Below are 14,545 nucleotides of genomic sequence, written 5' to 3'. Positions count from 1 at the left end.
TCTGAATCTGACATATACTTCTTCTCTTTATACGTAAAAGGCCAAAATTGCCCCCTGTAATTTAAGTCAATACAAAACAGAAAAGCACTGGCAAGTTGGTAAGACTGAACATTAAAGAAATGGATTGTGCTTGATCGCTTTTAGAAAGTAAACAAACCTCTTCCATCTTCCCATCTCCAGCCTCACCATCTCTCCAAAGTGGTGACCTGGGCACAGCAGCCAGACAGCAGGATGTGCTCTCTCACACAGATGCAGGAGATGCACTGTGGAGAGGCAGAAGGAGATGTGGTGATTCTGACCAGTCTGCTACAGGCTGCAAGGTCAGCACAAAGAGACAGCACCTCCTGAGGACTTCAGGGCTGCACCACGTGCACTGCCTTCCAAAACTCCCCCATCCCCAAGTTATGTAGTACAGCTAAGGGAATAAAGAAGCAAAAATCCCACTATCCCAGTGCCCTTTTGCAAAAGCATGGATTTTGTTTGGTTATATACTGACACTACAAAATAATATAGAGGTCTCCTGGCACACGTCGAGAGCGTGAGTGGAAGAGGATAGGTAGGAACCTGGTGCGCTGATGATCTTGCAGCACACATATACAAACCTTGCCAACGCACCGGTTGATCCTTCGTAAGCAGAGAGAAGCAGGTGTTACTGGCAAAGGGTGTCGGCGCTGTTTGGTTTCACAAGAGGTGTGATTAGAGAAGGTACTTGAAGGAGGAGAGAATAATCACTTGGCATGCAAAAATGAGAGGAAAATCCAAGCAGAGGGTTTGGTGTATTGTTGTGAAGAGCCCACTTATGTGTATTCATCTGAAGAAGGCAGGTGTACAGGACCAGACAATGGAATTTTTTTTTTCTTTGAAACTTCAGTGAAAATAAAGTAGTAACAAAAAGATTAGCATGTGGTTATAGAAGGTTAGCTTTATATAAGCCCTCTAGCTTGTTTCAAAAGGATTACAAACCACAAAAGCATTTTATGATTTATACAAAAGAGGTAAGAAATGTTCCATTTTTCTGTGTTACTAGTATGCAATTTTTTGTGTGTGGAGCTTGTTAGATAGCATAAATGTAATAATGTTTTGTCTGATTCTCCTAAACACACAATTAAAGTATATTGGAACCAACATATTAGTTTATGTTCATTATTAAATGTAAAAATTTAAGAATTCTGCATTAATGGAACATAAAATTTGAGATTTTAGTTACACATAAGTCAGAGTATTCAGATAGGTGGTTCCCATAGCAACCTATCTCTTCCTCTGTGTTTTTCATGTCAGTAGAACCTTTCATTACTTGATTGCACCATACATTGTATTGTGCAATTTCATCATAAAATTTCATCATTATATAACTGAGAGGAGAGTGGAGGTTGTCTTCATGCAACATTTTCTAACTTTAATGTTTCTGATGCACAGAGAGCAAACAGATGCTTAAATAAATCAGACCCATGATCTAAATGTTTTCTGCTCTTTTGGGGGGCCTCCATAAATTTGACTGGGTTCTTTGGAATCACAGAATGACTATAACTAATAAAGCAGTTGAATACAATAGCACATCATTCTTTTGTGATTGGCTATTGTCTGCCTTGCCACATCAATATATGGCTCCAGTGAGAAAAGAAAGAGACAAATCCATTTTTCATTTGTGGCTAAAAGACTTGTTCCATCCAGATATAGGAAAGAAAGCGATAGTGAAAATGGAGGGCACTTGAGTTTTTTGTCTTCTGACAGTGGAATATAATTTACCAGATTGCAATTCTGTGGATTGTCATGGATTCTAGTGGGTCTGTCAGTAAAAGACATTGTGGTGGCTTCTAAGCAACATAACAGATTTGGGAATTTGTAGAAGTAGACCTGTAATTCTGAATTTTTCCATACTGTAAAGTTTGATTACAGTTGAAGACCCAGTGAGATCACACTTTTCATTACACAAATGAAGATAGTGATTAACCTTACAATAGTTAGGTCTTTGTTGCAGAGAATATCAAAATGGAACAGAGTGGGTGGGTCTGAACCTTTTGGGAACCTCATCAACCAACCAGGTCTTTTTAATTTGGCAGCTATACTATGAGCATTTCCAAGCCCTGGAGTGCTGAGAGGAGCAGTTCCACAGCAGATGAACCTATTAAGAAGAAAGATAAGCAAACTAAATGTTAAGATGAAAAGAAAAGAAAATAATTTCTAACCTTCTCCACTCATTCTGCTAAAGAAATGTTAAAAAAAAAAAAAAAAAAAAAGAGGACATACAACTGCAGAAACAGAGACTAGATTAGGAAAATGAAAGACTTTTCCTCCTCAAAAGACTTAAAATTGCCTTGATTTCCATTGCCTTGATAAAATCAGACCTGTCTATTAGTGCCATATTTTCTTTTGTGCTTCTGTAGTGATCATACATTTTGCATGAAATGAATGTAAATAGTTGTTTATACTTCATTTTACTGCAAGCCAGTGCGTCACTAAGTCAGCACTTCTCTTCTGAGATTTACAGAATAGGTTTTAGGCTAAATTGCTGGCACATGAGATTTCAGCCAAAGGTTGTTTTCCTTTAGCCATTTTCTTTTTCAAATGCCTTGGCTGATTTTAGGTTATTGGAGTCCAACATAATTACTTGTTTAATTGTTTGGAAGAAGTAGAGCTTCTGTAGTTGAAAAATGGCTTCTTTTCTTTAAAAATAGCTTAAGTCTGGCTTGGGGTTCTCTAGAATGCAATGCACTATACAATTGTGTAATTTTATCCTCTTAAAAATTCCCTGAATAGTCATTAAATCTTTGGAAACTAGCTAATCTTCAGAAGGATGTGATAGATCTGGCTATTTTCCAGGATTTGCAAGAGGCTATGACAGCTTAACATCAAAAGAAAAATGGTTTCTAAATCACTGAAGGACTGGGTCAAAGACTCCAGAACCAGCCTCTCCTTTCAAGAGGTGACACAGAATAGAGGAGAAGATGAAAAATTGACACAAAGTCTAGAGAGCTTGTGAATAAGGATGGCTCAGTTTGATATTGGTCAGTGCAACTTTTAGTTGCAATGCACCAGCTTCTGTTATGTTGAAGCACAACAGTGAAGGAAACAAAAATGAAAGGAAAAAAGAGAGAGATTTAATGTGGTAGTTAGTGATATGGAGGAGAGTAAAATAACAAACAAGGCAATAACATAGGGAAAATTGTAGCCTGCATGTTGAGAAGCCAGAGAAAATGCTAAGATAGTCAGGATCATTATTTCTGTCCTAAATACCACTCAGTACCTTAGTGCAGAGGGTATGTATGTCAATTCCAGCCTGCTCTCCTCTCCAAAGGAGGACTGTGATGTGAGCGTGTCTTCCTGTCCCTGTGTAGTCTATCAATCTGTTCTTCTGTCTTTTCCCTTACTACTTGATTGTTTTATTAAATGCCAAGCAAATCTAGTGCAAAGCGAGTGATCTCAAAGACTATGCAATTCCAACAAGTTTCATGAAAATGATATATTCTTTTGCAAAAAAAAGCGAACAAGAAATTAATTCCAGAAAGGCACCCAGCTGAAGGCAGCATTGCAGCATGAGTCTTTACAGACAGAAGCAGCAAAGAATCAGTAGAAGGATGGGTAGGGGACAAGAGAAGTCTCTGGAGACACTGACACAGGAGATCTCTGTGTATTGGACTTTACCCCAAAATGCAATTCACAGGGAACCAGGCATTAGTTCCAGCACTCACAAAGCAAGGAGCTGTGCCTCTGACTCCAGCACACATGTGGAAATTTCTGTTGTCTAACCTTACCCCAGCTCAACAAAACATGTTTTTGTTGGGGATTTGTTTGTTTGTGGTTGTGTGGTGTTTTGTTGTTGGTTGTTTGTGGGCTGGGTTTTTGGGGTCTGATTTTTTGTTGTTTTGTTTAGATTTCGGTTTGGTTTGGTTTTGAAGTGTGGTACACAGGGAACAAGTGCACTGCATTTGAGAGCTTGATTTGCCATACCAGGCAAGGTACCAGCCAAACACACTAGACTGAGGGGGTTTGCAGGGGAAAAGGTTGCCTCTACTCTTTAGGGCTAAAGTTATTTTTGGCTTAAATACCAAAATGATTTTACTAAATTTAGTCTTTGGCTTTTCTCGTGAAAATGGGGATTGCCTCTTCTCTACCTGATGTGGCAGCAACCTGTATGAAAATAATATAAAAATAAATATGTATGAAAATAAAACATTTCTATGCTGGGAGGGAATCTGGTCTCTTTGGAGATTGTTGCAAGACATATGTTGGCTTACATTACATTTCCTCTTCTGTACATCTGAAATATGAAATAAATCCCAGAACCTCTACAAACCACTGTTTCACATGACTGCTAAGTAGACATTTGAGAGCTTTAGGCCATTGTGAGTATGCTGAGGACAAGATGCATCTGCTTTCACCCAAACTGCAGCAGACAAGGAGTTGGGAATGATGTCTCTTCGTACTGCTTTTTGTCTGGGTTGTCTAGTAGGATGATGATTGTGCAGCTTCCTTCCCTCACATATGCCCATTCAAGTGCAGCTTTGTTGACCTCTGGGGAAAAAAAAGGAAAAAGAGGTCATTGCCATTGTAAATCGAGGAGCTGAACTGTCATCTCAAAGCCTCAAAAGGAGGCTCAATGGAGTTGAGGATGCCATCCAGTCCAGCTCACATCCACATCAGTCCTCAGAGACTCCATGGGAATCAGCAGGACTCCATCAGTGAATCAGATGAGCTCAGGGAAAGAGTGCTGATCTTGGTTTCATGTCCGGACAGCTTGATCTAATCTTGAAACAGAATATTTTATGTATTCAGAGGACAACTGTTTTGTACTTCTATGAAGAGAAGAATGTTAGTTGACATTAGTTATTCAGATGTAAAGGAGACATTTTACTTTTAATATATCATATTGTGTCTGTTAAATCTATCAAACAGCTGATTGCAAACCCCTCTTTCTAATTGGCTTGTTTTAAGCTAGCAGCAGTAGAAATTTTACATGATTATGTCTGTTCTGCTAGCAGAGCATTTAAAAGACAAAAGAGACATAAGAGAGAGCAGAAAAGAGGTGTAGAGAATCATTCAGGTTGTTTTAGCATCTTAAGGTTTTATTCCAATGGATTTATGATTTTGTTGGTGTGGCAAAAGTAGCTCATGAGATTAAACTTCAAGTTTCTATAGATATGAAGTTTGAAAAGAAAGTTCTGCATTGAGCCAGCCTTGCACAAATAACTAACTCTGTTTCGGAGTTCTGCAGTATGGTATTGGAAGGCTTAGATCTCTTAGTGATCACCATCACTTCGCTTGGTTGATGAAAATGGGAGATTCAGGGGGTTTTAGTACATAACTATTAAATTAAATATATAGTATGGAAACAAGGTATGATGTTATAATAATTGAGGACATTAACAATGTAAACTGGACATTGCCATAAAGAAAATATTTAGGAAATGTACAATTCCCAAAGAACAAAAAGCTCAAATGAGAAGCAATGTTTCTGAGAAAGCAAAAAGAAACCAGACAGAGTATCCCACACTAATAGACAGCACAAGCATAGCCACTTATTAACACATATTATGTGTTATGTGATCTTTTTGTTGAAACTGAGCTTGCTTAGCCAGGTTTCAACTCAGAATGGACTGCAAGCTGACTAATAAAGTTTGTAGACAGCCAAATGGACTTGGAAAAGTTTTTGAGTAAGACATTCTTGAAGCTAAAGTTGAGAAATCTTGAGAATACTGGCTTTATGTACTACTGCTTGTATATGGGAAGTCCACACTTTCTTCTCATATTCTTTTACCTTAATATAGCCTGTGATTGTTCATCGGTGCTCTGTCAAGGTAGATCAGTTAAAACCTATTTGAAGCCAGGCAACCATTCTGAACTCTAAACTACTGATTTCATTCTGGGTTTAAGCTTTTTCATCTCTATTATTTGTCTTGGTGATGATAATCATGGTTGTGAGGGTTGATTTGAGCTGCTAAACATGAAATTCTTCTGGTTTGACTTTTCACTGAACATCTGTTTTAACAGTGCTTTTTCCTGTACATTAAGCTTCAGCTCTGTGCATTTGTAGCACTGTAAATTAGTCAATGAAAAGTAAATACTGTGTCTAGATGCTCTTAATTGGTATTTCACAGCCATATTATCAACTCCGTTTCTCTCTCCTGTTCTGTCAAAAGTGTACACTGAGGAATGGCATTGTTAATGTCATCTCTTTAATTCAATTTAATTCAATACTTCTTCTTCTGTAATGAAATTCCTAAATTTGTTTCCTGTTGGTTTTTTGTTGTTTCTTTCTCCATTTCTTCCTCCTGTATCTTTCTTTAAAGACACCAGTGTATTCCACTGTAAGCAGTAGGCATCCTTTGCTTTTAATGTTCATTAGCTTCAAATTAATAAATATGTTAAGTTTGTTTTCTGTTAAAATAAATTGCATTCTGTGTGTGTAACTTAATCCCTTCCAGCTTCAGAAGAAAGAGGTCTGCATGATCCTCACTTGCCACTCATAATTGGAGACCTACAGCACCAGTGTGGTGGATTACTAGTCACTTTCTTTCCTTAAAGCATAATCTAAAACCTTCCTCTGATGAGCAGTTTGGATTTTTTTAACACTGCTGACTCTTTCTTGCAGCCTGTGTCAAGGATTGAACTTTCCAAATTATGTATTTCAGACGTTGAGAAAGAAAGGACTTAATGGCTGTGACAGTCCAGACCCCGATGCAGACGATTCAGTAGGTCACAGTCCTGAGTCTGAGGACAAGTACAGAAAAATTAATGAAGATATTGATCTAATGATCAGCAGGCAAAGATTATGTGTAAGTACTCTGAGCTTCCTTTCATTTTTTTTACTTTCTGATATTTCTCTGAACCTGGCAGGCATTGAACAAGAAAGAAAACAAAGGTTGTGAAAGCCCTGATCCTGACTCCTCTTACGCTCTCACCCCACGCACTGAAGAAAAATACAAAAAAATTAATGAAGAATTTGATAATATGATCAAGAGCCATAAAATACCTGTAAGTACCAAAGGTTAGATGGCTGTCTGCTGATAACTGCTGCAGTAACAAACCATAACCCTTTCAGTTCTGGCTTCTTAAGGAAAACATTTGGCTTTAATAGCCAAATATATAACTAAACACTGTGGTCAGAAAATTTCACACAACATATTTTTCTTCCAAGTCTCTACCTCTGACACACAGACAAAGCCTACTATGGATGAAACCTACAGAAGGAAGTGAAATATACATATATACATTATATTCACTTGATTTACAGAACTGTTTTACCACACCACTTGCCCAAATTATGCCTAAAAAATAACAATGGAAATCTTTCTTTGTGCACAGGCTAACAAACCCACAGAACACTTTCTGAGGTGATATAGAAAAAGTTATGTAGAACTGAAATTCCTTTATATATAGTAATCAGTGCGTTTTGTGCATGTCACTTCAGTTCTCAAGTGTCTCTGCTAAACTCAGTTGCAGCACTGAAGGGTTACAGCTACTTGCTCGCTGCAGAGAAACAGACTGCATGAGAGCCTAATGGCAGGATTCAGACATGTTTGTGTGTTGGGGTGATTTTACAGCTTTATCAGAGAATTTGCTTTGACCTCATCAGCATTTCTTTAATGCTTTAACATGAGCTAAATTTTGTTTTAACCAAGTCAAAATTTCTAACAATATGCCTTTCCAGATATCTAAGAGAAATAACTCTGCATGTGCTATTTCGTTTGCACAAGGTATACAAAGGATGAATACTTTGTTTGATACTACATTTATAAAGCCAAGAAAAAAAAATATGGATGTTTGGAGGTTATATTTGGTCTATGTTCCAAATGTGTGTGGAAGACAAAGTCAAAAACCAAAGATTTGCCCGGGTCCAAAAAATCATTTGAATTTGCATAGGTAGCTGCTTGTTTCTGAAAGAGAAGAGATGATTTGTATGTGTTCGTTCATTGTTCCCACGTAAAGGCTGCATGGTTTGCTACCAAAAAGGTTATCTGTATACCCAGAATGAGCAAAATGTCTTCTGTAGTGCTAGTCAATTGCACACACAAAATCTGACACCTAGGATGAGGATACCTCTTAAGGATGCTCAGATTCTGTCTCATACAGTGTACGTGTTCTTTCCATTAATTCTCACCAGACAGATTTTCGCTCAAGGTATTAAAATTTGAAGTTCTCACATCATGCCCAATATATTTTGGAAAAAAAAGTAAAAATATAAAGTAATACTTTCCCAGAGACTAGAATGGCACCAAATTAATATTTAGAATGGCTGGTTAAGGATGTCCAATGTGTATATAAAATATCAGGGAGAAAGACATATATATTCCATCTTTTTTTACCTCTATTTTTATTTGCTTCTTTTGCAAAGCTGGTTTTCTCAGAACAAAAAGCTCTAAAGCTGTCGCCATGAATTTGGTTTCTCAGGATGGAACTCAGTTGGAACAAACAATGACTACAGCATTTAGGAAGACTGTTATAAGCTGTAATGCTTAACCCTTTTTCACATCAAAATCTCACCAATTGCCATTCTTCCATTCCTTTCCTCTTTCAAGGATGACTTTTGCCTTTTTCAAATCAAACTGACAGAATGTTCACCAAACTACTTTTCTGCCTTAGAAAAGTGTTTGAGATGATCCTTCAGGACCTCTGTTTATCCCATGCTACCCCTGTTTTTATTCTAGAAAAGCAGCATGTATTATAATTATCTGAAATCTTAAGACATGAAAAGAACCAAAACTTGGAAAAGACCCTGTGGTAGTGAGATCTATCACTTTCTTTACCTCCATAAGCATTTGGGAAAATTGTCTTTTCTATAAAACCAGGAAACTTATAGGAATTAGGAACAACACAGTTAATCTGAATGGAGTACCTCAGTTTTGTCCTCCCAAAATTAATGGAATTTCCCTATGGTTGCTTTAATTAAATTAAACCTTTTGATGTCAAATATAGTCCTACTTCAGCAATTACCATGGTGATTTAGGGGATAATGTAGCTTCCTACTTTCAGGGATGCTACGAGGTATGGTGTATTAATTGTTTTGTGAAATTACTTCAGAGATGTTTCAGAGATACAGAACTGCACAGTTAGCATTTTTTTTCATGTAAGACAGAATATCCCTCCTCTGAATACTTCCCATGTAGAAATCAAGATCTGTGTCTTCCATCAATCTGCTTACCTCAAAAGGAAGAATCAGTAGATACTCTCCCCTAATGCAATAGGGACTCCTTCTTGTGGCATAAGCCAAGATGTAATGGGCAAGATGGTGCTCACAACTAGTACGTAATGGAAATTTGTAAGTCACTGGTTTTATATATAAATATCATATATTACATGGTATACAATAATACTCTTAACTGTGCAGATCAGTATAACCTAGTCAGGGAAGTTATATTCATTCACTTTTGATCCTCAAAGGTAGCCAAGAAAGTTGAGGGAAAAAAAGCAAAATTAAACAAAAAGTCAGCAAGCCAAGTCTCTAAATCACTACTTACAAAATATATAAAACAATACATTGCCTGTGCCTGGTCTTGTAACATAGTAAAGCTGCTGCCAAATGAAAATAACATTGGCTTTTGCTCCTAAGAGCTAAGGCCAATAATGTTTCCTCAGATAATTTTCCGGGGATAAGTATTTGTATTGTTCTAAACCATCTGATAATAATTAGACATTTATTTGTAGTTTTCATAAGAGCGATGAAAGCAGAGGAGACAGAAATAATCCACTAGAAGGGAGCTATAAGTATCTCTGTCTCTAAGTAAATGAAGGCCTGGTTGAACATGGGAGGGATAAAACTAATATTTAACACAGTTTAGTCCATTAATTTCCAAGGGGTTTGAGTGTCCAGCATTTTCCTTTGCACCACAGATTTGGAATGCACATCTTAACACAATGTGGTATCATCTCCAGTGAGCCATCTGCCCTCTTTGGCAGTTGTGTCCAAGGGAGAAAAGACAGAGGGAGGGGAAAAAAAAAAAAAAAAAAAAAAAGACAAAATGTGGCAAACTGCACACACGTTACAGTAAGACTTTGTCTATGTCAGAAAATTAGCAAATGGCAAAGAACATAGTGAGGCAATGGGAGGTACTTATCTCTATGCTGAATGTTTTAGCACCGGCCAAATAACATTCTCTCAGACAATTTCTTAGCTCTGTTTGGTTGTTGGCCCAGGCCAGGAACAATTCCCAATTGTCAGTTTATATGTAGTCATGACTTTTTTGAGGTTGAGAAAGCTTAATGGTATGGACATGGAGTGCTCTGTGACCTCAGATGGCCTCAGTTCCTCTCTAGTTCCTACTAATATAGATATTACACAAGTGCATCAGAAGCTTTAATGTCCATCAGGCCCAGTTGGAATCGATATGCCTCGTGACTTACTACAAGGAATGACTAGGGAATTTGCAGGAGGTTGCAGTTCTTGGTGAAGGATTTATAAAACTGTAATAAATTTGGACAAACAGAACAAGCTGTAGCTAGAGACTTACTGTTTTGTACTGGTGTTTATCCAGTCAAACTTCTCTCTCTAACTTTTGACTATGGAGGAGAAGAAATAAAAACTACTATATTCCAGATATAGTGTGTATTGTGCTGCAAATCAATGAGCAAAATTACTTTTCCCTGGTAAAATTGCCTATGAAGTGCTCTGTAAATAGATGTAAGTAGACCCAGACAGTAGGTAAAAATGAAATCATTACTACAGAAATTAAGAAACTAATTCAACTTGTTTAAAAAAATATTTTTTAAATGACAAAATAAAAGCTAAGCAACTGTTCACATAACTAGAGAGATTTGCAGCCCCAAGAGCACCCAAGGCTGGAGCTCTTTTGTCCTGCACCAATGTAGAAAAAGAAGAATCTAGCTCTTCATGGATTTGGTCTGTACATGGAAGGAAGAGCATAATGTGAAAGCAGATAAGCTTGTTGAGGTCTAGCAAGACCTTCAGTTTTGCATTTGTACCAGTGTTTTAGCTTAGATAACTCAACAGAAGTTTGGATAAGGAAAAGATATTAGAGACAATAATAGTCTCTCCCCAGGCTCAGAGGACAGATTTCACAGATCTTGTGTCATAGGTGAAGAAGATGTTCTGCAAAGTGCTCTCCAGTGGGTGACAATCTGATGTGGACTGACACTCAAGCAGGCGGGATCATGGGCTCAAAGCCACCAGGCAGAGAGAACTCCATCACAACCCTGAATGCTGCAAGAATCAGAAATTCCATGTTGGCTTATTTATATCTCGCGTCAGGCTGGAGGGGGAGCTAAGACTTGAGGAGCTATTCACATCCTCGTGTGAATTCACTGGCTAAAACCTTTTGAAAAGGCAGTAAGCAGTAGCAGTAGCTAACGTTGAATGCCAGGAGCAGTCTCATGCTTCTGACTTACATAGGATTTAGGAACCTCTTGTGTCCTTCTGTGGCCAGTGAAAAGAATGTCTTGCTTCAAAACATACCTTCATCTGATAAAGTGCTTCAGATTATGCTATATGAACCTATTTCCAAGGAGTCTTGACCTCAGTCATGAGGATGTAAATTACGTGTAGGTTCTTGCATCTGTAGATTAGATGTAGAACATGGGGATTCCCGAAACACCTTACTTTCCTGTCCCATCTCTAGTTCAACCAATCAGGTCTGTGGAAAATACAGCCCTTGGAGTGCATTTCAGCTTCTCAGCAGAGGGAAGCAAGTTCCTGCGTGAAGCCCCCAGGCTGGGGAACAGCAGATCCATCTACTCAACCACTGTTGCTATGGCCAGCTCTCACAAAAACCAGGCCATAGGCTACACAGAGGGTATCAGAGCTAAATTAACACCTTTAAATAATTCCCAAGGCATTTGTGTAATGTATCCTTCACATCATACCCTGAACTAAAATCTTGCTCTGTGTTTCAGTGGTTAATCCTCTATATTTAGAGTAAAATTTTTTCTGCTTATAGAAATGGGAGAGGTTAAAAAAAAAAACAAACCACCGCCAACCTTAATAGATAACTGTAATTTGATGGCTAGTGCTGTAATACACAGGGCACAGCCAATAGTTCCAGCCAGAGAAGAGACATGTGGGTGGTACAAGGTCAGGGTGCCTCTGTTGCCTGGCAAGCAAATGGTGTGCCCAGCTCTCCACATACTCCCTCTAGGTCCTTGAAGACTTACAAGTCCTATCAGCTACCAATAACAAAATTAAAACCTCTGATTTTCTCCCTCAGAATACGTTACAAGCCTCCTTCAAAGAATTTTTGGATGTGTTTAAGCTCTTCAAGCTTATAAGATTTATAAATGGCAAATTGATAAAATTTAAAAATGGTAAAAACTAAGTAGTTTGCATTCAGGTATTGAATATTTAAAATGCTGTCAGGTAATTCTGAAAAAGATTTTCTGTTCAAAAATACAAGAAATTAATTATTTTAAAAACAAGTAAATTAAATACAGATTTCTAATATGATTATAATTTTTATAGAAATTCAAGCAAGCACTACCTGAGAAAACCCCAGCCAACAAACTGACAACCAACCAAGGAAACCTGAATTGGGCTTTCTCAGAGCCTAATGAGAATTAGATTCTACATCTCCTCACACCCTCTGTCAGAGTGATACATTATTTGGTTCATTTTTGAAAGGGATTCTTTCAAAGGGAAGTGCATAAGGAGACACTCCTGCCTTTAAGTATGAAAACAGTGTATTGAAAAGGTGTCACTAAACACTACCATCCCACCCAAAAAAAACCCCAAAATAAAATAAAATAATAATAATAAAAAAAAAAAGAACACAAACACTGGTGTGTATCTAAAGTTCTTGTATTTGTTGGCTGTCCTTGAGTAGAACTTTGTTTCTTTTAAGCCCTTCCAAGATAAGATAGAAACTTTAAAAAAAAAGTAATTTGCTGTGTTGGTGTATTTAACATGATTCAGGATCATTCTGGTTGTTAAAGCAACATAAGCTGAAATTAAAGCCTTCCCTTTTGGATTCCACCCCTTCTAATTTTTCTCCATGCAATGAAGTCATCATCATCATATACCTTTGATCTTGCAGTCATCTATGACACTAGATTAAGGTATCATAAGTGAACAATTATGATGTCACAGAATGAAAGAAAAAGAAAATTAAGCTGCATAAACAAGAAAAAGAGAAAAAACTAAAAAAAAAAATCATATTTAAATCATATTTAAAAGCTCTTTTGAAACTCTTCTCTTGAGTCTTGTGGAAGGAGGCAAGCATAAATATTTTAACCACCATCTACAGAATATTTTAACCACCAACTACAGAATATTTGAACTAAATATAGAGTAACTGTACTTGAAGGCTGTTGTGCTTCTGTACTATTCTCGTCTCTGTTTTCCTTTTTTTTGCTTGTACAGGCTGTTCCACCACCAAACTTTGAGATGCCAGTTTCTATCCCAGTGTCCAACCACAACAGTTTGGTGTACAGTAACCCAGTCAGCTCACTGGGAAACCCCAACCTTTTGCCGCTGGCTCATCCTTCTTTGCAAAGAAATAGCATGTCTCCTGGTGTGACACATCGGCCTCCGAGTGCAGGTAACACAGGTAGGATCTGTTCCATCCCATCCCTTCAAGTCCTCTATTATCACCTCCTTGCATGCCTTCGATCACTTTAAACTGTACTCTGAGAAACAAGAAACTCTGTTTTTACCAGTCATAACAGTTTGTCCAAAATTACTGTGTTGAAAAAAATCAAAAGAAGAGCCAAAGGGGTTTCTATTCCCAATTTAGAAAATTTAAAATAAATTTTAAAAAAAATTAAAAAAAAATTAAAAAAGGTTCTAGAAAAAGCTGAATATTTACTGAAATTAAAGAAAGTCAATAAAGGATAAAAGGGCAAACAACTTGCTGTTTCATAAAAAGGCAGTTTATCTACTTTATTTGTACAAGAACTCACTATACCATAAAGCTTAAGAGGGCAGGGAAGAAAATGTAGCCAATGCAAACAAGTTGAAGCAAGTAAATTAGGACATTCTTTATTTAAATAATCAGTCTCCAGGCTAAAAGCAGAATTTATTTTTATTTATTCATTCACAAGTTACTTGATGGGTTAATGTTAGTTGAGCTCTGTACTTGAGTGCCTTGTGTAGCACGGGATTATGCTTTGTTCTGGTGATGATGAGGACTCACCTCTGAATAGGATAAATGGGGATTAGGTTGTTTCAATCTGTCTGGCTGCAGCAATATCAAGATCCTTAAGAATACCACATTCAAAGAACTGTTTGAGGTCTCCAAGTGCAAAGAGAACTTTTAAAAATACTTAGTGTGAATGTCTGTAAAAGGCCAAGGAAATTAAAAACTATGTAAATATATATGTCTTCTGAGTTACCTTCTTGTCTAGCAACTTTTAGCCTCTTCCTCCCAATCCTATGTGAAAGCCTTTACTTTCCTGACTAACATTCAACTGAAGATAGATTTCAAGTGAAGGACTGCTATACATAACTTTCACACATAATTTTTCATATGCTGTGGAAGTATGAAAATTTAAAAAAAAATAAATAATGAAATGTTATGTACTACATATTTTTGTTTATCCTTGAAAGGCAAGTGTCTCAGACAGGTAACATTAAACATTATGATTTTATGACTATGTATCTGAT

At 37.2% G+C, this 14,545-nt stretch overlaps 1 protein-coding gene across 23 annotated transcripts in view; it reads left to right on the top strand.

The window, feature by feature from the left end:
- Nucleotides 1-14,545, top strand: part of MEF2C (myocyte enhancer factor 2C) — a 139,628-nt gene that overhangs the window by 96,064 nt on the left and 29,019 nt on the right. For 10 of the 23 annotated variants that reach the window (XM_032676812.1, XM_032676820.1, XM_032676804.1 and 7 more), the window contains 3 exons: nt 6,630-6,689; nt 6,835-6,972; nt 13,304-13,490. In XM_032676812.1, the coding sequence (XP_032532703.1) occupies nt 6,630-6,689; nt 6,835-6,972; nt 13,304-13,490 (385 nt within the window). Of the gene's footprint in view, nt 1-6,629; nt 6,774-6,834; nt 6,973-13,303; nt 13,491-14,545 lie in introns of all 23 variants that reach the window. The other 13 variants (XM_032676818.1, XM_032676824.1, XM_032676814.1 and 10 more) reach the window with 5 other exon arrangements.

Source organism: Chiroxiphia lanceolata, chromosome Z (assembly GCF_009829145.1).
Source record: "Chiroxiphia lanceolata isolate bChiLan1 chromosome Z, bChiLan1.pri, whole genome shotgun sequence".
Classification (NCBI taxonomy): domain Eukaryota; kingdom Metazoa; phylum Chordata; class Aves; order Passeriformes; family Pipridae; genus Chiroxiphia; species Chiroxiphia lanceolata.
This window is presented reverse-complemented; position numbering and strand designations above follow the sequence as displayed.